This window comes from Gopherus flavomarginatus, chromosome 3 (assembly GCF_025201925.1).
Source record: "Gopherus flavomarginatus isolate rGopFla2 chromosome 3, rGopFla2.mat.asm, whole genome shotgun sequence".
Lineage (NCBI taxonomy): Eukaryota > Metazoa > Chordata > Testudines > Testudinidae > Gopherus > Gopherus flavomarginatus.
Window position 1 is genome coordinate 233,072,593 of NC_066619.1, and position 26,044 is coordinate 233,098,636.

The 26,044-nt window shown below is 39.7% G+C and overlaps 1 protein-coding gene across 1 annotated transcript in view; it reads right to left on the minus strand.

Moving 5' to 3' along the window:
• Nucleotides 1–26,044, minus strand: part of KIT (KIT proto-oncogene, receptor tyrosine kinase) — a 68,001-nt gene that overhangs the window by 7,224 nt on the left and 34,733 nt on the right. Inside the window, exons 7-16 of the mRNA XM_050945508.1 lie at nucleotides 15,745–15,859; nucleotides 14,247–14,440; nucleotides 12,927–13,033; nucleotides 12,713–12,839; nucleotides 12,288–12,392; nucleotides 12,092–12,202; nucleotides 9,816–9,966; nucleotides 7,847–7,935; nucleotides 4,527–4,654; nucleotides 614–736 (exon numbers count right to left, since the gene is read on the minus strand). Of these exons, the coding sequence (XP_050801465.1) occupies nucleotides 614–736; nucleotides 4,527–4,654; nucleotides 7,847–7,935; nucleotides 9,816–9,966; nucleotides 12,092–12,202; nucleotides 12,288–12,392; nucleotides 12,713–12,839; nucleotides 12,927–13,033; nucleotides 14,247–14,440; nucleotides 15,745–15,859 (1,250 nt within the window). The remainder of the gene's footprint in view (nucleotides 1–613; nucleotides 737–4,526; nucleotides 4,655–7,846; nucleotides 7,936–9,815; nucleotides 9,967–12,091; nucleotides 12,203–12,287; nucleotides 12,393–12,712; nucleotides 12,840–12,926; nucleotides 13,034–14,246; nucleotides 14,441–15,744; nucleotides 15,860–26,044) is intronic.

Below are 26,044 nucleotides of genomic sequence, written 5' to 3' on the forward strand. Positions count from 1 at the left end.
TCCAGACTTTCTCTGGACAAATCATGCTAAAGAAAGTTCTTAGCACACTCCTGTAGTTTATTCCCATATGTGTCAGATTTTCACTATGGACCCATTAACAGCTCTGGCAGTTAAGAAGGGACTTGAAGTGGGCATAAATACAATCTGCATTTACTTTAAGATTTGGTGAAAAGGGGTCTTAGTGTAATTGAGATTAGTCTGGATTGGAGTATTCAGATTTATTTTTTTGGTCCAAAATGTCACATCTCACGCCAGTCCACATGTATCTGGGATAGAGAAACTGGATCTACAACTGCAAGTGTCAGATTATGTCTGTTACATATACAAATTAAAGTCCGTTTCATTGCTAACCTCAGAAAATGGAACCAGTGAAAATCAAGCCTTTTTCTGCTTCCCACTTTGTCCTACTCAATAAATATCTCACATTTAGAATACAATTTCTGTTATCTGCATATTTATAACAAAGCAAACACCATAAAACCTGATTTTTAGAACATTTTTGTATGAATACTTATTTTAATAATTAACCAAACAAAAACAGTACCACTAATTTTAGAAAAATATTTCTTTGGAAATTAAGACAATTTAGGATGCTTCCTAGTCAAGTACTTACATTTCCTTTGACCACATAATTTGAGTCATTCTTTATATCTCTAGCAAGGCCAAAGTCACAAATTTTTGTTATTCGACCATGAGTGAGAAGAATGTTTCTTGCCGCCAGATCCCTATGAATGCACTAAAGTAATAAAACAAACAAACACAGGAAAATATTTGTTAGCATCTTCAGTACTTTTCACTGCTGATGCAGAATTGCTGACTGTGTGTGTGTTTTCTTGAATATACATGTATCTAACTAAACATAATATATAGTGCAAACTGAAAGTCAAAGTGTTTTGAGTTTAAAAAGCTTACTTGGCTATCAAGCTTTATCGCACAATAATGTTACTGAAACATACAAGAGGCAGTATATATACTGCTGCCTATAGTTAAGGTGGCCTAAGCATTTCCATTAGGAAGGATCATTTTCTGTTCTTTATAACTTTCTCAGTTTTACACTTTCAGCTGAAGATCAGTGTGCTTGCTCTGAGCAGAAAGAATTTTTTTCTGAAAGTTTCATCAAAAATGATTGGGCTATTTTCTAACATAGAGTGGGAAAAATGCAATTTGTTTCTAAGGAAAAAAAATGATAGTTTTTTTAAAAAACAATTTTCATGACCCGTGGAAGGTCATGGAAACTAGAAATTAGGAAAAATATAGGGTCAAAAATTCAAAAGCACTTATATTAGTTAGAAACCTAATTCTCATTTTCAAAAGAGACTTAGCTTTCATTAAGACTTATCCTAATGCATCCGACGAAGTGGGTATTCACCCATGAAAGCTCATGCTCCAAAACGTCTGTTAGTCTATAAGGTGCCACAGGATTCTTTGCTGCTTTTACAGATCCAGACTAACACGGCTACCTCTCTAATATTAAGACTTAGGATCCTAAGTGCCTATGTCAAATTTGCAAATTGGTCTTTGGCACTTTTGAAAATGTTATATATACTAGGTCATAGATATGCCCTTCATTGGTCCTGTGAAAATCAGACAGGACTTGGGCAAATTAAAATATTGTTTATAATGTACTCTGTGCATGGGCACTGCCTTATGTTAAATAACAAAACTAATTATCTTCCAGTGACAAGCATATCTGTGCATAAGTAATGGAGATATAGGAGGGTGCAACTGGAAGGGTTTGGCAGGAGTCATGCCTCCTTCCATATGTACCTCCACCAGTCACGTGGAAGAAGGCAGGACGCCTCCTCTATGCTATGTGCAGATGTGTGCAGAAGGATTTAAGAGTTGGAAGAAGCAGAGTCCTGCTTCCTTAAAAGTTCTGTCTTCTTCCATTTAATAGAGAAAGGAATGCATTAAAGGTTCCTGTCTCATTGACTGTATGGACCGAGCAGTACACAGCTGTCTAGAAAATAGCTAAACATAGTGAAATTTCTTTATTTTTCTCTTTTAAAAAAAAGTAGGAAATATCATACTAAAAGCTACTTAAAAATAACATTAAAATTGCAAAATGAAGCAATTAAAAGTCAGGAATTGACAATTTACAGTTGCATGAGCAACCTTACCTTGCCCTCTTGGATGCACGCATTATGAAACTATCTTTAATTACATGCTGCTGTACTATTTTTTCCCATGGGACTCCTGCGTTACTCACACCCCAGTGCAGCGAAGTGTTTAAGCATGTGTGTAACTTCAAGCATGTGAGTAGCCCCAGTAATGCAGTAAACTGATGTAATGGTGTGGGTTCCAAAGCATCCCTCCCTCATTCCTACAGAACTGGTATGGTCCACTGGCCCAGAAAGAATGGTCTTGTGGTTAAAGCACTGTGCTCTGACTGGAGAAAGCTGAATTTTATCCTTGCCTCTCCACAGGCTCACTCTCATGCCTAAAGCTCGGCACTGTAAAATTGGAATACTACTACTTCCCAATCTCAGCGATAAGTGTAGCAGAAAAGCCTATAAAGAAAGAAAATGTATTCCTCATTCATTGCAAGGTTTGGGATGGTGCACAATGAATGGTTCAGGGACCCACTCCATGAGGAGGATTAAAAAAAAATAATGAACAGCTACTTTTTTTTACTGAATGAGGCAGGGGTCCAATGGAAAAGTATTAAAAGTTACATCCTAATGTGTTCACACAAAGGGGTGGAGTTAAGGCAGATTCAGACTGCAAAGTGAAGCAATGTGCTTTTAGGATGGGAGGTTCAAAAATACTACTCAACATTCTACATTTCTGCTGAAGTTTTACCATTGACTTCAACAGGAGCTGAAGTAGGCCAACATTTATACTTTTGAATATCCCACCCTTAATGTAGTGTTGTTTGTGGGGCAGGGAGTTTAAAATTACATATATTTGTTTTTACAGTGGATTCAAAATATACTGTACAACATAATGTCCCTAGATTTTGTTACTTTTTTCATATTAATTACCAAATTGTAGGGACATTATTAATAGTTCTAAATTTCTGATATTCCATATTTTTCCTATGAAACATTTAGAAAGCACGGAACAAACTGAGTGTGTCCAAATGAAAACAATTTGTGGGTCTCTTTGTTGATTTTAACGTCTTTTAAAAAGTTTCAAATATACTTCAGTAGGAAACAAAAAGTATCCCATATGTTAAACCAAAACTTTAAAAATACCCATCCTGTAATGATACACTTGTTTAAGAAGGTGTTCTATGGTTCAAAAGTATCAGATTGACCAGGGTTTAATTCTGAACATACATACATTGTGTGCAAATAGACCTCTCTTCAGCGGTCTTCTAATGCGCTTCAGTTTGTAAACTGTTCACAGATGTCACAGAGAATAAGCCATCTAAAACATTCATGATTTTACTCTCTTTTTGGAGGGATCTTCTGCTTTGAAGATCAGATTCATTCACAAATTCTATCTAGTTTCCACACTATAAAAGTCTCTGAAAAATTAAGTCTTCAGGGCTTGTGTGGGATCAGATGGCATCAAAAAAACAGATAGAACTTTTATTAGACTGGCCACGTGCTCCAGGAGACAAAGGCTATAGACCAAGGGTGGCGAAACTTACTGTCCCTTGGACCCGAACTACGACAATCTTCAGAAGTTCGAGAGCCAGGCAGGCCAGCTGGAGTGGGGCTTCTGTCCTGCAGTGGGGTGGTGGGACTGGGGGCTTCTGCCCAGCAGGAAAGTGGGTCTCAGGGAGTCAGCCCCATGGGACATGCCTCCGTGGATTCAGCCCTGCTCCTGCTGAAGCCCTGATCTCCGGCAGGTGCACTCTGCAGGGCTGAAGCCCCAAGACCCCTCCTACCCCCTGCTAAGCAGAAGCCCCTAGCCCCATCACCCTGCTGCAGGGCAGAAGTCCCGAGCTCCCCACCAGTCTGGTAGGTGGAGAATAGGGGGGGCTCCGTGAGCCACACTTTAACTGTAAAAGAGCTGCAGTTTGGCCACCCCTTCTATAGGCCAAAATCCTAATCCCCAACTGTAGGACATGGGAAGTAGCAACAGAAAATGATCTGCTGCTCCTGCTTTCTCCACGCACACACAGTCAGTGGAGTTTGTGGATATGGTGCATACACCCTTAAAACTCCTCAGGCCTATTCCTCCCTTCACACTTCTGAGCACAGAGCCATAGCATTGCTCTGTTCCATGCACTGAAGGAGCTCTCCAATTCCCTGTGCTCTCAGCAGTGGAAATGCAACAATCCTGCTGCCTTTTGAGCATTGTACTCCCAGAGGTAGCCTAGAGGTTTTTCTTTATGCAAGTAAAGTCCAGGGAAAATTAATTCTGAACAGACTAGCACTTTTCAGTGCAAAACTCTAAGCTGGTAAAATGCAGGACTAGAGTTAAACAAAGAAATAGACCAGTCAAGTCTTCACAGTACTGCAGAACCCTGTTAATTTGCAGTATTTGTTTAAAAGATTACTTAACAGGTGAAATGGTCATGTTTCAAAATGTCAATCTATGAAGAAAATCTGTCACTCATATTCACAACTTACATTTTTGGAGGCAAGGAAGCTCATGCCCTTTGCCACCTGATAAGAAAAACTTAGTAGAACTTCAACGTCCAGAGCCAATTCATCATCTTCTAATATGGCAATGGTAACATCTTGATCCATATATGATCCTAAGCAACACAAATGCAAACACTTTGTAAATGGACTAAGTATGATTGCCAGGAAACATATTTGGCTTATATTTATCAGAATGTGGTGTTGAATAAATAAGGAAACTCAATCCATACTGTGATGGACTCAGACCATAAGGCTATATAAGAGTATATCAGCCTCAGGATGAGTAGATCTCTGTTCCCTGGTTAGCCAAACAAAGGCTTCTCCAGGCCAATCCAGTCACCTGACACCAATTAAACCAGTTAAGGTCGTTAGGCTAATACAGGCACCTGACACTAATTAACCGGCAAAGGGTCAGTTAAGGCTGTTAGGCTAATGGAGACAGCTGGAACTAATCACGGTCCTACTCATACTGCTTAAAATCTCTCCTTCCGGTTCCCTCAAGGAAGCCCAGGTGAAAGAAACTGGAGGAGAAGAAGTGTTGCTGAATACTGAGGTAAGGGTGAAGCTAGGAAAAGGGGATCATGGGGGAAGTGGCCCGGGGAATCAAAGCAGCTCTGGTGATGAAAGGGAAGCCACCAAAAGCTGCTACCATTAGGGCCCCTAGGCTGGAACCCAGAGTAGAGGATGGGCCCGGTGTCCCCTTCCCCCATGCTCTACAGCAGGTGTCAGCAACCTTTCAGAAGTGATGTAGTTGAGTCTTCATTTATTCACTCTAATTTAAGGTTTTGCATGCCAGTAATACATTTTAATGTTTTTAGAAGGTCTCTTTCTGTAAGTTTATAATATAGAACTAAACTATTGTTGTATGTAAAGTAAATAAGTTTTTAAAAATGTTTAAGAAGCTTTATTTAAAATTAGATTAAAATGTAGAGCCCCCCGGACCGGTAGCCAGGACCCAGGCAGTGGGAGTGCCACTGAAAATCAGCTTGCGTGCTGCCTTTGGCACCCATGCCATAGGTTGCCTACCTCTACTCTACAGAGATCCTCTTGAGAGGGGAAGCAGACTTTGGTCCAGACAGGAGGCCAAACTGCACCTACTGAGTTCTAATAAGCAACAGAGACTGTGGGTATTCCACCTTCCCACCTCCCATACTGGCCTGTGATGAAAGTAGCTCAATAAGCTGTGACCTTTGCCACTACACTGAGAAAGGGAGGTCACACTGAGGGTTTTAGTGAGCTTCTGAGGCCACTGAATCCACCTGGAATCATGGGACCCACCAATACAGGCTTGGAGCTTTGCCATAATACATACAATCATAGGACTGGAAGGGACCTCAAGAGGTCTGATAGTCTGAAGCCCTGCCTTGAGTGCAGGGGACTGGACTATCAAAGTATTATCTGACCATCCCTGACAGGTGTTTGTCAAACCTGCTCTTAAAAATCTTCAATGAGAGAAAGTCCATACTCTCCCTAGGCAATTTATTCCAGTGCTTATCTACCCTGACAGCTTGGAAGTTTTTCCTAATGTCCAACCTAAACCTCCCCATTGCTCCTTGTCCTATCCTCAGAGGTTATACTGAACAATTTGTCTTCTTTCTTTTTGTAATGACCTTTTATGTACTTGAAAACTGTTATGTGCCACCTCAGTTTTCTCTTCTTCTGACTAAACAAATCTAATTTTTTCAGTCATCCCTCAAAGGTCATGTTTTCCAGACCTTTAATCATGTTTGTTTGCTCTTCTCTGGACTTTCTCCAGTTTATACTCATCTTTCCTGAAATGTGGTGCCCAGAACTGGACACAACTGGACTCCAGTTGAGGCCTAATCAGCATGGAGTAAAATGGAAGAATTACTTCTCATGTCTTACAACACTCCTGTTATACACCCCAGAATGATGGGTTTTTTTTTTTTTTTTTTGCAACAGTGATTCTTGCAACTGTTGATTCATATTTAGCTTGTGATCCACTATAATAGCCAAATTCCTTTCTCCACTACTTCTTCCTAGGCAGTCATTTCCCATTTTTATGTGTCAACTGATTGTTCCTTCCCAAGTGGAGTACTTTGCATTTGTCCTTATTGAATTTCATCCTATTTACTTCAGACCATTTCTCCAGTTTTTCCAGATCATTTTGAATTTTAATCCTATCTTCAAAAGCATTTGCAACCCCTCCTAGCTTGGTGTCATCCTCAAACTTTATAAGTGTACTCTCTATGCCATTACCTAAATCATTGACGAAAATATTGAACAGAATTGGAACCAGAACTGATCCCTGTGGGACCTCACTTGGTTTGCCCTTCCAGCTTGACTATTAAACACTGATAATTACTCTTTGGAAATGGTTTTCCAACCAGTTATTCACACATCCTTATAGCAGCTCCATCTAGGTTGTATTTCCCTAGTTTGTTTATAAGATGGTCACGCGAGACAGCATCAAAAGCCTTACTAAAGTCAAGATATACCACATCTACTGCTTCTGCCCATCCGCAAGGCTTGTTACCCTGTCAAAGAACACTATTAGGTTGGTTTGACATGGTTAGTCCTTGACAAATCCATGCTGACTGTTACTTATCACCTTATTATTCTTCTAGGCATTTGCAAGTTGATTGCTTAATTATTTGCTCCATTATCTCTCCAGGTACTGAGGTTATGCTGACTGGTCTGTAGCTCCCCAGATTGTCCGTATTCCCCTTTTTATAAATTGGCACTACATTTGCCCTTTTTAGTCCTCCAGAATCTCTCTAGTCTTCCATGATTTTTCAAAGATAATCGCTAATGACTTAGATATCTCCTCTATCAGCTCCTTGAGTATTTTAGGATATATTCCATCAGGCCCCAATGACTTGAAGACATCTAACTTGTTTAAGTAATTTTTAAGTTGTTCTTTCCCTATTTTAGCTGCTGATCCTATTTCATTTTCATTGACATTTTCTATGTTAGATGTCCAATTGCTACTAAAGTTTTTGATGAAAACCGAAACAAAAAAATCATTTAGCACTTCTGACATTTCCACATTTTCTGTTGTTGTTTTTTCCCCCACATTGAGTAAAAACCTACCATGTCCTTGATTTTCCTCTTGCTTCTAATAATATCCATTACCAAAATGGTAGAATAATCATCTGAATATTTTTACAACATAGACATATGAAGCCTTTTTAACTGAGTTTATTTTTTTTAATCCTTGTCACACTGAATTAGGGTTTTAATTGGACACGTCCATCAGCAAAGATCATTTTAAAATTGAAAAGAAATCAGAAAGCCCTCTTTGTTCTATAGGATGTGGGTTAGATTTCTGGATAAGTACTTACCTGTCCTCCCTGATCTTCTTTTATCTGCTTTTGGTGGAACAACATAAGAGACTCCTGGTTTCATGTCCATGTATTTATTGATGACATCACTGTGTGGATAATTTAGCATAAAAACATTAAGAACAAAGTTGAATCTAAAATTTTACAAACAACACTGGGAAAAAATAAGGTTTGTGAGTGTTAATTATTTTTAAAAGGAAAACAAATATACAGAGAGATTTGACAAAATAGGCTATAAGGATGTGCATTATAGAATAAATGATGGTCTGATCTCAAAGTTTGGAGTTTAGCTCAGAAAAGCACTCAAAAAATTGATGTTTATATTCTTAATAGCTAAGGCTGAGTCTGGAAAAGAAATGGCTAGATATTTCTGATGTCATTCAAATGTTTCCTTCTTCTAATCAGGACCACTTTTATCAATATATTTGGTAATTCAAGTTTCAGTTGAAATTTAGAAGATAAAAATAGGGAGAAAAGTTAACTGAACATCAGAAATTCCAAAAAGGTTCAAGTTTGTTTGCAGAAATCAGCATAACTTAGAGGGAATTTGATTTTTAAAAAATATACAGTTTTCCCATCTCTATGCATATTCAAATGTATGGACTCTAATTACAGTTTTTATATATATACACCTAGGGAGTTACAATGAAGAATGAATATTTTTCTATTTAGTATCTTACTATATGAACACACATTCACTTTACCCTGCCCTATACAGTACCTCTTATCCAAGAATATCTAATCACTTTGCAAACATTACGTTTGGTCTCACAACAAACCTGAGAGGTAATTAAACACTTCACCCCTCCACTGAAGCACAGAGCCCTCTAGGGTGTTATGCAGCTACAATTCAACAGCATACAGCAATACTCAAATTTGGTAAAGACTCTACAGTCTACACTTCCCATCCAACCTTTTACAGAAAAGGTCTATGTGAAACTCAAATATTGGGCTTCTCAGCTTTATCATATTTGGAAGATGGCATCTCCAGCAGGAGTCATAACCTCATGGTGGAATTCAAATGGAAACACCAGAACCACTTCCTTAAACATACAGGTGGTATCTGCAGTGTTGTCTGTCCATGTACTGATCTAATATGACCATTCCTCTCTTGAAGGTGTTACGGCACAATAGTGATGTGGCAGATACATCCTTAACACCAAAGGGACACAACTTCCTACTGTAGCAAAGTGCATTAACTCCTACTAAGAGCTCCAATAGAGTTTGTTAAAGTAGAGTAATGGGCTCAATGCTGCAAAGTACAGACTGAAATATAGAGAGGGTCCTTTATTGCTATATAAGTGAAGGTTTGGCAAATAACATATTCGGTACTTTAAAGAAAAGAAGGAATTAGAAGAACCTTTGCACAGATGGGCTGTATCTTAAATTGAATTACTTAATAATATACAAGTGGATGAACACTGGGGGGAAAAAGAGTTCAAGAACAATGGTTGGAGAAATCCTAACTCCAAAATGGTGGCAAAGGGTCTTTTGTCACAAGATCTTTTGTAATTTAATGCAATACTGAAAGGCATTATTTCTGTTGTTAAAAGCCATTTGCAAATGCAGGAACTCATGACAACAGAGTGCTAAAACACAACAACATTGGCCGTATTGTCATTTACGTTGCGAACTGACTGCTGCCAATCATTAGCAGCAATGATAACTAAAAATAAAGATGGACATTTTTGATCCAAGGAATGGCACTGGACACAATCATAGAAAAGCCATTGAATCAGTAAAAACAGAAGTGTTATGAAATAATTTGAACTATAATCTTTAAAACAAGCCACAAACAACTTGTAAAAATTAAATCTTTTTAAATTGGTTTTTTAAAATAAATTAATGCAATCTTTAGAAAACACCACACAAAAGCCCTCTTGTGATTTATTTTCACTAGATCAGCTTTGATTTACCCTCCCTCTGAACCTTCTGGCTACGCCTTTATGTATTGACAGATTATTCTTACCATGCAGGCTCTTTTTGATGCAGAAGGTTCTCGTAAACTGCTGTTTCTGCATATTCGTCATGCTTTGGGCAAATAAATGAATCACGTTTCCTTCGCAGAAAATTCAAAAGATCACCATAGCAGCAATATTCTGTGATGACCAGAGTGGGGCCTACAGATGCAGAGGGAGTTTAAAAGATGGGTATAAGCTTTGCTTTCAGAGTCAAAAATCTTATACAAAAATATTATTCAACTAAACACACAAAATGTCCTATTTGAAGTCACACTACACAGCATTGTCTAGACATGAAAAGTCATTGTGAAGTTAGAGCAGCAGTTTCCTCTTTCATGGACTAGTTACTATTGTGCGCTTAAAGCTATGTCATTCCCAATTAATTTTTCCCCATCAATAGTATCACATTGTATAAAAATTAAACAAGTCTTTTTTTCCCCTCTTCATGTGATAATGTTTCTGGCCAGACACATCTGTATGATTTTGCTCACTTCCTGAAGGAAGTTATTTGTTCCAAACATTAGAGTAAGAGGCTTCAAACATTAATCCTTTTGATTCACTTCTGTTTACAGCAGAGCTTCGAGTTCTTTCAGCTATGTTTTTAAATAATGTAGGGTGTTATACTCTCCAGTATAATGGGAAAAATCATTCACATAGAACAGTCTGCTGAGACAGAAAACTAGGTTACACTAGATCTTAGAATATTAAAATGAAATTTAAAAGGGGAATTAAAAGTCAACTACAGCACAGATGTTTACAGATCATATGTATGTTTTCTGAATGAATGACTGCAGTGAAGGCACTTGAATATGTAATAATGCTGCCCAATATTTCATTCGCAGGATCATTTTGTACCAGTACCTCCTCAGAACTTTTCTTTAGTTTAACAATGATGACTTTCATAAGAGCAAATACTATAGTTAAGATAACATCAGGATTATTACAAACCCTTTATTTTCATAAGCTTATACTTTATAAAATTCTCTTTTCTGTCTGAAATAGTCCATGCATTGATTCAGGCCATAGAATTTGCTTTGTGGCTTATTTGAACCAAATCCCTTCAGTCATTTTTTTGAATTATGCGAAGGTGAAAGGGTGGAATGTTTTGCGCATAAGTCTAAAACTCTGAATTTTTCCAAGATTTTTTCCTTTGAAAAGTAAAATGAAGAAATTAAAAAGTGCAAACATTTGTTAGCATAACATGCAGATTACAAATTTAAATGCCCCAAAGTTAAGAAATCACTGTATATAAGCTTCAATTATTTGCTGGATTTTATGTGTGCACGTTAACATTACTGTTTATGTTCTTAAATAAATAAAACCAAAATGTCCAGGATGTGCAAAGTAAACAAAGTTACTTCCTTTGAGAACTTTACGATTTTCATTTTTTGATTAAGTATTTAGAATTAATAACCCTAATATTCCAATAATGTTTGTTGCAGTTTAAATAGATTATCTGAGGACTGTACAAGATAATACAAATACCAGTTCTACAGTAGATAGTAATGAATAACTCAGTTCAGACACTAAGAACCCATAAAACCATAGAATCCTAGAAAGGAAGGGCTGAAAAGGACCGCAGGAAGTCATAAAGTCCAGCCTCCTGCTCTGTGGATGGACCAAGAAAATCTAGACTACCCTTGACAGGTGTTTGTCCAACTTATTCTTAAAAGCCTCCAATGATATGGACTCCACAATCTCCCTTGGAAGATGATTTCAGAACTTAACTACCCTTACAGTCAAAAAGTTCTTCCTAGTATCTAATCTGAATCTCCCTTGGTGCACATTAAGCCCATTATTTTTTATTTCATCTTTAGTGGACATAGAGGACAATTGATCCCCATTCTCTTTACAGCAGATTTTAACATATTTGAAGGCTGTTATCAGGTTGCCACTCCTCCCAGTTTTTTCCCTCAAAACTAATCATGCGCTTTTAACATCTGTTCTCATTTTTGGAAGATGATGTTGCGGACGACTAACATAGACAGCCCATTTTGTGAACTCTTAAGAGGAAGCTGTTTTATATGCCAATCCGATGGAGTTCAGAAATGGACTATGTGCTTGGCCATGTCAGCAAAAAACTAATCTTCATTTCTAGCCAGAATTACTCTGGTCTTGTGGGGTTTTTGTGTGGATTTTTAATATGGTCTCAAGTCTAGAAGAAAGGCCTTACATGAGAAGGTTAAACATTTCATCGTGTCGAAGCAATTCAAGTTTTGTACAGAATAGGTTTCTACTTCTACAATAAGGCAATTACAAAAATCCAATAATCTCATAACTTTACCTCCAACAGTGCAGGCTCCAAGTAGATTCACAATATTAATATGGTTACCAAGGTAACTCAGAACTTTGAGTTCAGACATTAAGGCTTCTCTCTCTGTTAAATGGGCACTTGCTGGAATGAAAAACATGTTGTTCAGCAAATTCAGTATACAACAGAAAGTTAGGAAAAAAGAATATTGTACATAATAGAAACTTACGTTTGAGCATTTTTACTGCTACTGTCATTGCAGCATCAGATTTAAACAGACCATATGCAGTAGCCTCCACAACTTTCCCAAAAGCTCCAGCACCAAGAGTTTTACCTAAAAATTGTCAGACAACTTTTAATGGGTGTCACAAAATTTTAACTATCAGTGGTTCTTTTTGCTTTATATTTAAAAAAGATCAGTAGTAGATTATTGGATCAATTTAAGACTATTTATTTGTCTCAAAGAAAATGGAAGTAGTTTAAGACAGGAAACATCTTCCGCAAACTGCATGCAAAAGTAGCAGTTGTCAGTATTACACACTTTACTATGCAATATACTATTGATAGCAAATGCTATGCTTTCATGACAAGGTCTCATATTACAGGGATTGAAAATTTCACATTGGAGATGAAGTTAAATAAACCTAAACTAACCAAAACTCAATCGGTTCCTAGGAAACTCCCATTTCTGATCATAAGGAAGTTGTGTTGGGTCTATATAAACATAGTTGTTTCCATTTATTTCTTCAACAACTTTCCACTGAACTTCATATTTGGGTTTCTAGGGGAAAAAAAAGAGAAAAATCGCCATTTTACTGCTAAAACTTCAACACGAAGAACAAAGATGAATGTGTGCATCTGATTTTACCTGTAAATATTTGTACACAAGAATCATTACTACGATGCACATCAGTCCTGCTGCTACTCCAAACCCTATCAGTAAAGGAGTGAAGAGGGTGTGGGTACTGATACGTTCTAGAAAGAGACAGAAAGTTCTGTTTAAATTTGAACAAGAAACCCAACATTTAAAGGATCATTAAATATCAAATCTTTATCCTCCTAATTGTTTTTCTTCCTCAGGGAATATTCTTTGTTTCTGCTGGAGCGCAGATGATTTGCCCTTTTTCCCTTCCTTCCACCTCAAGGCTGAATGGATAGAACTGTAAGAAGATGTTGCCTGATGAAACCTCGAGACATGTCTTTACCCTGGAAACTGTGCAGTTTAGCTCATTTTTTGAGCACTTCCAGTCCCATCAAACGAGGAAGCATAAAACCAAGACCAATTAAACTCAGGGTTTCTGCATGGTAGCACATAGTTCTATCGTTAGCCCATTAAGACAGCTCTCACCAATTATTTTTAGCTTTAAAAACAGGATTCATGTCAAATTAGTTTGAGAAAAGTTCAGTTAACAAACTTTTTCTTTAAGTCCCAATTTTTTAGCTTATCCAATGATTAATATGCTCTTCACAACATAGTCTTTGGAAGCAGAGAGTTGGACAGTTGCATGATCTTGTTAAGATCTGACTCTTTTGTTTCTACACTATATTCCATATATAAATACAAAAAGAACGTCACAGAAACCTTCATTTTTGCAAAAAAGAAACAACAAAGAACAACATACAGGTTGCAACTGATAAGTATTTTGGCATTTCCACTTTTACAATAATGCAATTTATTTTATGCTGCTATGGAGGCCAAAACTCATTAGCATCCTCTAACCAGCGTGTTTGCAGTCTGTTGTTGTTATTATTTTTATTATAGTGGCACCTAGAGGCTCCAACCAAGCTCAGGGCCCCATTGTATTACAGCTTAAATAAACAGGACAGACAAAGGTGTGAGAGGGCACAGAGCGGGAACGTTATTGAGCAGGTCAGTGGCAGAAAGTTTTCCTGACTCCTAGGCTAGTGCTCTGTCCACTAGACCATACTACATATATGATGGAAGAAAATGGAAGCTAACAGATTTCAGTTTTAAACGTCTACTAGGTTGTAACAGTCAAACATTTAAGAAGTATGACAGGAAATGTAGCTTAATATATTACTGAACCACTGTACCAAAGACACTTCAAATCCCCAGGCAATGTATTTAAAATATGGGTCTTATTGTAATTATTTGTGATGCACACAGCTAAAACATCCCAACATTTTAATTACATTTTATACATTTCTGTGTCATTTTGGCCACTACCTTTAACAGCAAAGTTGAAAAAAGCAGTACTTCTGGCAACTTCATTGGAAGCCTCACATGATATAGTGCCATTGTTTTTGAACGTGCTGGCATCAATGGTACTTTCAACCACTATCCTTCCAAATGATGGAAAGGATGAATTTCTAGAATAGATCTTCACATCCACAGGAGATATAGCTGGTGAATCAAAACACCTGGGAGAAACATTGTTGACAATTACCACTTTATGGATAAATACTTGGAGTAAATTCTTCATTGTTTCATAAAGTTTGATATTTACAGCAAGAGTCTCAGCTCATGCAAACTGACACAGCTCCACTGAAGGACTGAGCTGAAGAACTTGCTTTTTATACTCTACTTATCAGATCTGAAGTATTTTTTTTTCTCTGTGTGTAGTATTATACATGTAAATCCTCCATGACAACTTAACCAATACCTACACAATATGACTCTCTGGTCTATTCTACTGGTTACTCCACATATAGAGGGTTTATGAATCTACTGCAGCCTTTGAGCTATGGAACCTGGCTCTTTAGCTCAGGCTATTAGATCCGTAGGTCCTGGTTTCAGCTCCCACTGTTAACAACTTATTCAAAAACATTGTGTTATAACAAGATAAATATATATCTGTGGCCAACCTAGAACAGCACCATATGTATCAAAGAACTAAATACCCAGCACTGGCTCACAAGCTGTTGTTTTTAAGAGCTACCCTATGAATTGGTCAAAAAAATATGTTTACTCTTTTTTTGACCAGTCAATTGTAAAGTTAAAATTTGACATCATTACTATATAAAAGCAAGCATACTAATTTTAGCAATATTACCAGTAACATGTTATAAAACAGTGCAGATTTTCCTTAAGACGACTAAAAAACCAGACTATTTTAGGCTGAAGAAAAATGATTCCAGTGAGATATATGTGACTTGTTAGTACTATGTCTCTGACAGAAGAAGTGAGGAGCATTTTACAATGTGTTTCACAAATATTCTACCTCAATCTTCTTAGAGACCTGGTAATTTAGCAATTTATTTTCATAGTAACTCCAGACACATTTCACATGTGATCTACTGTACATACATGGAAATGTTGTTATACTGTGTCCTGGAAAATTGTATTACACGATAAATCCAAAAGATAATAGCCATATATAGAAACTCTTCTGTAATTGTCGTTCTGTGAAGTTACACAAATAGGGCCAAATTCACCCCCGGGTAAAAAGGGGTGAAGCCTCTGCAGTCAGCTGGCTTACAGCAGAAATCAATTTGGCCTTTAATGTCTATTCAGTAAAATACACTGAGTATCCTCCCTTCAAGGAACAAAACAAAACAAAACAAAAAACACCAAACAGCACAAACCTAAAACAATCAAGACTATGCTTACAGAAATAATGCAACATTTGAACAGGTATTTGACTATCTTCTTTCAACATCTTATTGCTTGAATTTTAAATCAGGTGTGTCAGGTCACTTTTAAGGTATATTCTGGAAATACTCACCTCTGCTCTGTTCCTGGACAAAAATGCCAATCTATTGTAGGGGCAGGGAAGCCAGCTGCTACACACTGGAGCATGCCATTGCTAAGTCTGTCTGAAGTGAGAATCTCTGGTTTTGCTGCAATAAAATAAGTGAATACTCATGCCTTCAGTGAATAAATAATTTGCATTCTGATTTATTACTAATTCTGGTTCTAATCTTGTCAGCATTTATGCATTTGACTTCCATTGGACTATTTATTTCCACAATGTTGTGCGTGTGCATGAGCGTTTGCAGGACCAGGGCCTATATGACCATATCTTTCCTACAGTATCATTCTTAACATTGGCTACCTATGAAAATATATTCAGTTTAATATTTTTATTTTGACAGTCTTGGCTAGATTTTCCAAAGAAAGTAAAAGTAAACCAATGCAAAATACTTGATCTGTGCAAGAATTTAAAATGACACAATCACAGCTGACAAGAGTTTAACCTACCAACATCCATTAACCTTCTAACATGCATTAACACTGTTTTTTTCATGATTGTGAATGTATTGTAACAGAAGTGTGGTGTGATAGATACATCTGTCTTTTATGTAAAACAACACCATTACACAGCCAGGAAAAGTACTAAAATGAAATGTACAAGAATTTCCCACAATGAAACAACTAAGAATTGTGATTTGCTGTGTTTTTAAAACACCCTGCAAATTCTCTAGATCATAGTTGATAGAGAGCAAGATTGTTGTAAGAAGCTACCTAGCAAATTAAATATCAAAGGCACTGCCCAAATGAGTTTAAACAGCGCACAATAAAATATAGATGTATATTTACAAATACATTGTCATTGGTAGTTCAGGCTTGGATTTTTACATGAGCAAAAATTGTTTTTAAGAGATTGCACATGTAGGAAATAAAACTAATATTTGGATAAATGCATTAGATTCCTAAAAAGTAAGTCACAGTTGATTCATTACTTTACAAAACATTGTACTGAGCTGCTTCCGCTCCTCAAGACACTATATTTTGTTTTAGAATATCAAGAAATAACAACATTGCTGTATTTATTTAAAAGATTGTTATCTGAGCACAAGAAGAGAACGAACCAATAAAGCAAAATTTCCACATAGTGATCCAGTTTCTGAGATCTTTTGGAAGAACAGGCAATAACAGAGTATAACAATAACAGAGTTTTGACAACTTTTCTAAAACACTCTGTGAGGATTCATTTAATAGAGGATTTGGATAGTTCTAATAAACATAGAAGTCACATATACCACCATATGTACCTTAGCTTCCTTTCAAATAACTGTAAATGACACTAATGGAAGATTCAATCTGCTGTAATCTCCAAGGACATTGAGTGATTCATAGACGCCATTAAAAGATCTTTTTAATGCATTATTTTTCATAGACACATAAGACCAAATTGTCATGTGCTGTAAAATGATGAAGCTGTATTGACTTTAGTGAAGCTAGTATGTACATTTACACCAGCTGAGATCCATATACTGTAATTTGTTTGTGGGTATGAATTTCATTGTCCGTTTTACTTCCTAATTAAACTTGATGCAATAAAATGCATTCAAATCCTCAATCGTATCCTCATCTACTAGTGAGCCATGTTTCAAGAACTGAAAGCTCCTTCACCTCTAAATCTGCATGTAATGTTTGATTCAAAGCATCAAACAATTAACCTTGCTGCAATATACTGGATTCTATTTGCAACATTTAGTGTAGGACATTCTGATCATGCACATCTTGGACAATGGAGGATTTCACGGATGATATCTAACTTTTTCTTAAGGCCCAATTCCAAGACAGTCACATTTAGAATTTTTTTAACTTAACTAAATCTGATATTCACTGACTGATGACTGCTTTCAAACTCAAACACAACTCCTTAGAAATACATACTGTACACACAGGGCAATATACAATCCAGCACAGATTATTGCTAGAAAAAGCTGGACAAATTAATAGTCAAACTGAATTTAAGAGGAAATTGAACATTAGATACTTTAAAAATATCATGTTGGGTGAAGCCCGAATCTAGACCTTTCTGGCTTTGGGTGAAGGAAACAAAAATAAAAAATATGCAGGTCCACTGTTCAGTAAAAGCCAAGTACAACAACATGCAAGCTAGTACCTAAAAGTGATATACTATGAGATGCTGGGCCTGAATCTGATCTTGGTTACAGGAGCATAAAAAGACAGCTACCTTTTCAAAACTGTTGTTCTTCGAGATGTGTTGCTCATGTCCATTCCATTGTAGATGTGTGTGCTCACCACAAGCACCAGTGCTGGAAGTTTTTCCCGCAGTGATATCTGTAGGGGACCAGCGTGAGTATGCACCGGTACGAAGGGCGCAACCAGTACCCCCCTCCCTGAGTTCCTTCTTGCCAGAACTCCAACAGAGGGGAAAGAGGGTGAGTCATGGAATGGGCAACACATCTTGAAGAACAACAGTTACAAAAAGGTAACCATCTTTTCTTCTTTGAGTGCTTGTTCATGTCCATTCCTTTGGAGGTGTAGCACCACCGGAGATGAGTAGGAGTTCCTGGACATGTCGATTGCAACACAGCTCTGCCAAAGCCAGCATCATCTCAGGTGCTGTGTGATGGCATAATGCATCGTGAACATGTGTACTGAAGACCACATTGTGGCCCTGCATATATCCTGGATAGGGACATATGCCAGGAAGGCAGCCGAAGATGCCTGCACCCTAATCAAATGGGCCTTCACTATCGGTGGAGACACAGCCTGCACCAACTCATAACAAGTATGGATGCAGGTGGTGATCCAATTTGAAATTCTCTGAGAGAAGACTAGAAGGCCTTCATCCTGTCAGCTATTGCGATAAAGACCTGGGTCGATCTGCCGAAGGGCGTGGTGCCCTCCAGGTAGAACCCAGGCGTGCCTGACATCCAGAGTGTGCAGCCGTCTTTCCTCATTGGCTGTGTGAGGCTTCTGACAGAACACCAGAATATATCCTGATTGCCATGGATGTGCGGCACCACCTTAGGCAGAAAAGCTGGATAAGGCCACAGCTGGACCTTGTCCTTGCAGAATATTGTGTACAGGGGCTCTGAAGTGAGGGCTTTAATCTCAGAGACACACCTCACTGAGGTAATCACTACAAGGAATGTCAGCTTCCACAAACAAGAAGCCATGGGCTCAAAGGGCTGACCCCTGAGCCTGGAGAGGACTAGGTTCAGGTCCCATTGGGGAACCAGGTACTGGATTGGCGGAAAGTGCCTTTCAATGCCCTTCAGGAACCTGATCCGCATCTCATGCGAGAATACCGATCTCCTGGACACGACGATGGAAGGCCGATATGGCTGCCAGGTGCACCTTGATCGAAGAGAAGGCCCTGGTGCTTTAAGTGAAGCAGGTAATCCGGGATAGACTTCAGAGATGACTGTGTCAGAGAGATGTTGCATTCCAACACCTAGCAGGAGAAACACTTCTATGTTGCCAGGTCGCTCTGGTGAAGGGCTTTCTGCTATTCAAGAGGACCTGCTGTACCTGACTAGAGCAGACCTGTTCCTCTGGATTCAACTAAAGCAGCATCCAAGCTGTGAGATGGAGAGAGGCGAGGTTTTGCTGCAGGAGCTGACCATGAGCCTGCGAGAGTAGGTCTGGGCAACTGGGAAGTGGCCATGGGGCTGGCATAGCCAGTCCATGAGCATGCCAAACCAATGCCGGCAAGGCCATGCTGGGGAGATCATAATGACTCATGCGTTATCCCTCTTGATTTTTGAGAGGGCTTTGCTGATGAGGGGAATTGGCGGGAAGGCGTACATCAGATCCCCTGACCATGATAGGAGAAAGGCATTGGAAAGCGAGTCTGGGCCAAGGCCTTGGAGAGAGAAGAACTGATCACACTTTCTGTTCTGTCTGGTGGCAAACAGGTCCACTTGAGGAGCTCCCCACTTCTGGAAGAGAACTCTGACAACCTCAGAGTAGAGGGACCACTCATGGTGAGAGAAGATGGACCTGCTGAGGTGATCTACCAGCATGTTCTGGATGCCAGGAAGGTGCGAGGTTTCCGGGTGGATTGCATGCTGAATGTAGAAGTCCCACAAAACAGAGGGTCTCCTGGCACAGAGCTGATGAATGTGCTCCCTCTTGCCTGTTGACAAAAAAGATGGGAGGCCGTGTTATCCGTCAATACCTGCACCACTCGACCAGACAGTTGAGGAAGGAAGACACTGCAGGCCAGATGGATGGCCCTGAGTTCCCTGATGTTTATATGTAATGCAAGCTCCTCTCAAGACCATAACCCTTGAATCTTAAGTGTACTGAGATGCGCTCCCCATCCGAGGTCGGATGCACCCCAAATCAAGGAGACTATGGGTCATGGGCTCGTGAACAGCACACCTTCCAACATCAGGTCGGACCACCACTGAAGAAAGATAAGTACACTCAGACGGATTGTGATGATTTTGTCTAGGTGATATCTGGCTGGGGAGTAGACCAATGTCACCCACATCGGGAGGGGACACAGCCTGAGTCTCGCATGGCGGACAACATATGTGCATGCTGCCATGTGAGCCAATAGTCTGAGACAGACCCAGGCTGTGGTGCGTGGATATGAGGTGATGCTGGCAATCAGATCTGACATTGCCTTGAACCTGGCCTCTGGCAGAAATGCTCTAGCTCAGGTAGAGTCGAGAACCTCTCCAATAAACTCTATCTGTTGGACCGGGATTAACGTTGATTTTTGTTCATTTATCAGCAGGCCCAGTGCTTGACAAATGGCTCACAAGGTCTCAATGCTGTGCTGGTCTGGGACCCTAGAGCAGCCCTTGATGAGCCAGTTGTCGAGGTACAGGTAAATCTGGATATTCTGATGTCTGAGGCAGGCCACCACCACCAACATGCATTTCATAAACATCCTTAGTGCCGTTGCTAGGCCAAAAAGGAGCACTATGTATTGGAAGTGGGCGGTCCCAACTGCAAAATGTAGGAACCATCTGTGATTGTGGAATATCAATATGTGAAAGTAAGCATCCTTCAGATCAAGGGTGGCGTTCCAGTCTCCCAGATCCAGGGAAGGAATGATGGAGGCCAAGGAGAAAATGCAGAACTTCAACTTCTTGAGGTACTTGTTGGGGCTCTGTAGGTCGAGGATGGGGCATAGACCCCCCCCCCTTGGCTTTTGGGATTGAAAAATAGTGGGACTAAAACCCTTTCCCTCTCAAATGCACAACCAGTGAGCTTGGGGCAGGGTGGGTATAAAGATACTCATACGCCTTAGCGGAGGCGTAGTATTTTCTTTCCGCTCGCTTGGAGATGTGGGGCAGTGAGGAGGGTGTCTGCCACAGGGTCTTAGTAATTTTCACCACTCCCTCATGCACTGGCAATGCAACCCTGGAAGGGGGCTGCTGCACTCAGCACATCAAACAGGGTGTCCAAGGGTTCTGCCAGTTCCTTGGCTTCCAGCCCCAGGTTTGAGGCGACCCTCTTCAAGAGCTCCTAGTGGGCCCTGGCATTGTCCTGGGGAACGGAGTGAGAGGGTCCTACTATCACCTCATTGGGCAAAGATGATGAGGAGGCAGGCCAATTCTGCTGCTTCTGCTATGGGAGCCTCGGCTGAGGCTGGCTGGCCCCGGGGAGCCTGCTCTGATACCACCTCTGAGTCAGGGGGTAGGAGGGAGAATGTCGCCAATCATCTGTCAGATGCCTCCAAATCTGACATATGCCCCTGCAATGAATGGGGAAATCCCCGGTGGTTCCAGAGTTGCCAGGGGGCAGACCACTGGCTTTGGGGCCATGCTGCCACTGGTGGCCCAGCGGGGAATGCCGATGTCCCTGATGGGTAGCTCTGGCCTGTGGGCAGGGTCTAATCCTTTCTGTCCGAGCCCGAGGAGGGAGAGACTTGTCTGCAGGATGAGGACAGTACTGAGGCTGCCTGCTTACCCTGATTCAGTTGGCTCTGGATGCGGACCTCCATTGAGGATCTGTGTGGAAGCGATGACTCTCGGTGTCGTTGGTGACCAGTGACAGCATTCGGTGAATCAGCGATTGTACCCTGGTGATCAATGCCTTATGATTAGCAAGCGGTGCCGCTCCATAGATCAAGAGCAGGAATAGGAGTGAGAAGACCGTTGACACACCCAAGGTGAATTGTACTGGCAATCCAGCAACTGGTGACGGGTCTCCGGGGCCCGGCATCTCAACCATCCGGAATGGTGCTGTGAGCTGAGAAAGCAGCTCAAGTGCTCCCGGCACCAGGACTCTCGGGACTGGTGTTGTGCCTCTGCGGATCTGCACCAGTCTGCTGGTGATCGACACCTAGAGCCCAAGGAATGCTGCCTAGAGTCCGCGGACCAATGCTGGGAACTCTGGCAGGCAAGCTGACCCACATCCAGGGGCTGGTGGCGCTGTTCAGATGTGCGATGATGGGGGCAGCCCCTGTGGCAAGGGGTGGTGCTGCACTGATGGGGACCGTTGGAAGGGTCCCAAGGCAGATTTACCCCTCGAACAGGGCACTTTCATGGCCGGCATGGGTGGCACTGGCAGGGACAGTATGTCCCTAGCAGCCTGAAAAGCCTCTGGTGTGGATGACACTGCCAGAGGCCAAATGCCTCTATCGTTTCCCAGGGTGGCGGGTGGGTCTGAAAGTGGGCTCGACAGCTCAATGGTAAATGGAGCCTGGTCAAAATCTGGAGAGGAAGAGCTGCCCCGCGCGGGTCTTAGCTCTCCTCCGACTCTCTCCTTCCCTTTACGGGACATAGGAGAACTTTCTTTGCTTTTTAGCCAGTACTGGGGATGGAGATCAGTACTGGTGTGAGGTCGGTGATGGCGGTGTGCTCCTTTTTGGTCTGTGGTCTGAAACTCTTGCCAATGTGACACTTGCCGCTAATGTGGGTTACCCCTAAACACTTCAGACAGCTTCTATAGGGAACACTGACTGGTATGAGTTTCTTGCAACAGTCACAAGGTTTGAAGCTCGGGGACCAGGGCATGTCCTGTCCCTAGGTTAAGTCCTGTTCGGGACTAACAAACTACTACTAACTCTACACTAAGGGAACTATAAAACTATCAAGGTTTTTAACAACTATATGCAAAAAGTTTGCAACTAGGCACAGTTGAGAGAAGTAAGCTTGCCAAGGCAAGGAGACGTTCCAGCACCATCACTGGCGGTAAGAAGAAACTGAGGGAGCGGGGAGCCAACGGCGCCCCTTATACCGGTATGTACGTGCGCCAATCTCTAGGGTGCCAGAGCTGGCCCATATGGACACCACTGAGGAAAAAACTTCTGACACTCGTGCATGTGGCGAGCACACACACGTACAATGGAATGGACATGAGCAAGCACTTCAAAGAAGACTCTAGAGTAACTCCATTGAACATAATGGAATAACAAGTGAGATCAGAACCAGGATCCCTACATAATAATAAACAACAAAAATAATAATAATATCTAGCTACATGCTTAAAACACACTGGTGTTACTTGGGTCTCCCCTCCAGAGAATCCTTATGAGAAGAGATGACTGGACCTATAAACCAGATGTCAGTTCCAGACTCTGTAAGCTGTTGTTTTTTTCTGGGCTAGCCTCTTCCACTGCTATTCAGTTCCCTCTAGCTTCCTCTTATTTAATGCAGTAAGGAGCCTTATCAGGAGTCAAATGAATATAGAGTAAATAGACTCAAATGTGGACTAGCTTTGGCAAGTGTGAACACAGAGTTTCTCATTAAGTTATCCTATTCTGAGAAATATTTTATTATGGTTAGTTTTATGACTTCCAGTATCTAATTATCCTTAATTTAAAATCAGATAGCATTTTAATGATTATATGTTGCTTACTGCTTTGGCTATAACATGTTAATTATTTAACGTTTCATTAAATTGTTCTGCATACTTGCATATTCCCTTCAATAACCAGTCATTAAATGCCTTAAATCTCTAATTTCATTAAGTTTATTAACTGTTATTCAGTTCTTATTGATGTTGATTCCAAACATAGTAAAGAGGAACTAAAGATGCCACTACTATTTATAACTCAAAAAGACTTTTATTACCAATTTCTTTTTCCTTCATTATTAACAGCGGAAAATAAATATCTAAAAGTAACACTTCTATTGCCATAGAACACTGTAGTCTAACACTGTAGTCACTGGAGAGGACTTTCTACCTACAACTCCAGTTTCTGGATTTGAAATACACTCTTTAAAATATCATGGTGACTTCCTACACACTCCCTATATTTTCAGTAGGGCTTTCTGATATCTGGGAAACTATTGAATCTAGCATCATGTGATTTGTAACATCATGGTGGTAACCTGATTAGTTCCCACCTGTAGCATCATCCTGAACTGCATATATAATACTTTGTTGATTGTCATGAAACCTATATTTAAGTTTGAAAAAAAAAAAAAAAGTCTTCACTAATTTCTAGCTGGACTTTAGTTGCTAAGTCTCAAGATTTCTATCATTTCTGAACTGTTATTCCCTTCAGCATGCTGTTTGTCAATTTATATTTTTATCTTTGGTTCTTTATTTCAAAGCTTCCTCCGTCTTAATTTAATTTATGTCGTGCTCACTGTGACCCAAAGCCTTTATTTAGCAATTCGGTATTACTTAAGCTTAACATATCCTCCTGCCAAACTTATTTTAATTCAATGCAGATAGTTTTGCACAGGGCTTTCATATCTTTTGACAAATGATTCAAAATGGAAACTTTTTAAAAATAAAATAAACAGATTCTCCTCCAGATTATGAATCTAGTTTTTCATGTTTAATTAGTATCTGCTGCCAAAGTCAGATGCACAAACATTAGAAGCTATATCCTGACAATTTAAGCACAACTCTCACTGACGAGAGTTCTGCAAACAATGAGACCAGGATCTGGCCCTCAGCCATTATAAAGCATTGGAATGACAGTTAATTATCTATTTATTAATCAAACCACTTTAAATATAGGTTTATGTTATTATTTTGTTTGTCTTTCATACAGAGAAGAAATGAACAATTTATATACTCTCTAAAAATTAAAATAAAATTTAAAAATACATGTCTGAACAAAGAAGCTAAAATGCATGGAGGAAAAAGCAGTCAGAAAACATTGGCAGGCCAAATTTACCTTAAAGCTTGTACAAATATGAAAAACCAATATAAATTATTTTATTTTATTTATTTAAAATTCCAAAGAAACCTTTTTTTAAGCAAATAAAAAATTTGCAATCCCCATGTAGTGTTGCAATGTTTCCTGTGAGCTGCTACGTGCCTCCTTTGAGGTGGCTAAAACCCCTCAACTCCCATTAACTGTTGAAACAGAAAGGAAGGAGACTTGAATACTGGTGGCTATAAACACAAGCAGCTCCAGACAAACTCAGTCAGAAGGCATTTATTTTATCTGATGCCGCAGCTGTAGAAGTGACCATGAGAGCAGCCACTAAATAATACTCAGTCAAACTGTTCCGAACCTGCTACCTATTACTGAACTGCTTTGTTAACCTGGAGCACTTGCTGTGAAGAACTGACAGGCTACTTCTGGCAGGCAGATATGACATCCAAAATCTGAGAGATCCCGTCAGGTTCACAGGAACTGATGGCCACATATATAACTCACAATACCTTTAGTTCCGAAGTGGCATTATTGGTAATGTGGTATGATATTGCAAATGGTGGTACTGTGTAAAACTCAAATGTTAGCACCCAGCACCACATGGGAGCAATTCAGTATTTAGTGCTGAACATTTAATACAATTATTGTATCCTAAAGAAATAGTCTTGACTAAAAACTGTAATACATCTCTAGAGAGCAAGATTTTGTAATTAAAACAAATCAATAGCATAGGATTTGATGTAAATTTACATTTCTATATTATGGATAATGCTCTCACATTTTTCAACATGTTAATACTACCAAGTTATTCCTTTTGCCATTCAGCTTGCAGTGCCTCCCCTGTTCTCCTTAGCTTCCTCCATTTTGCTTGTGATCCTCTATTGCTTTGATTTTTGTTAAATTTGGTCTTACTTACGTACCATTTTTTGCTTGCTTAGACCATGAAATTCTTGCAGGATGGCTTAATTAGGAAGGCCAGAGCTTACTAACGGTTTCATTTCCTACACTTCACTTTTGGGGGTCTTGAAGAATGCTGTTTTGCATCTAAACTAACACTCTGGAATTTTTATATAACTTTTGCTTGGGAATGACAACATACGCACTTCTAAAGTTATGTCGGCCTTTTTGAAAACAAACCATCTACATCATTTTGCAGATGTAATGAGACTGCCAAAATGCTACCACGCATGTCAATGGATGCAAACCCCTTGTCAAGATTTCAACATTGGCATGTAGTTCA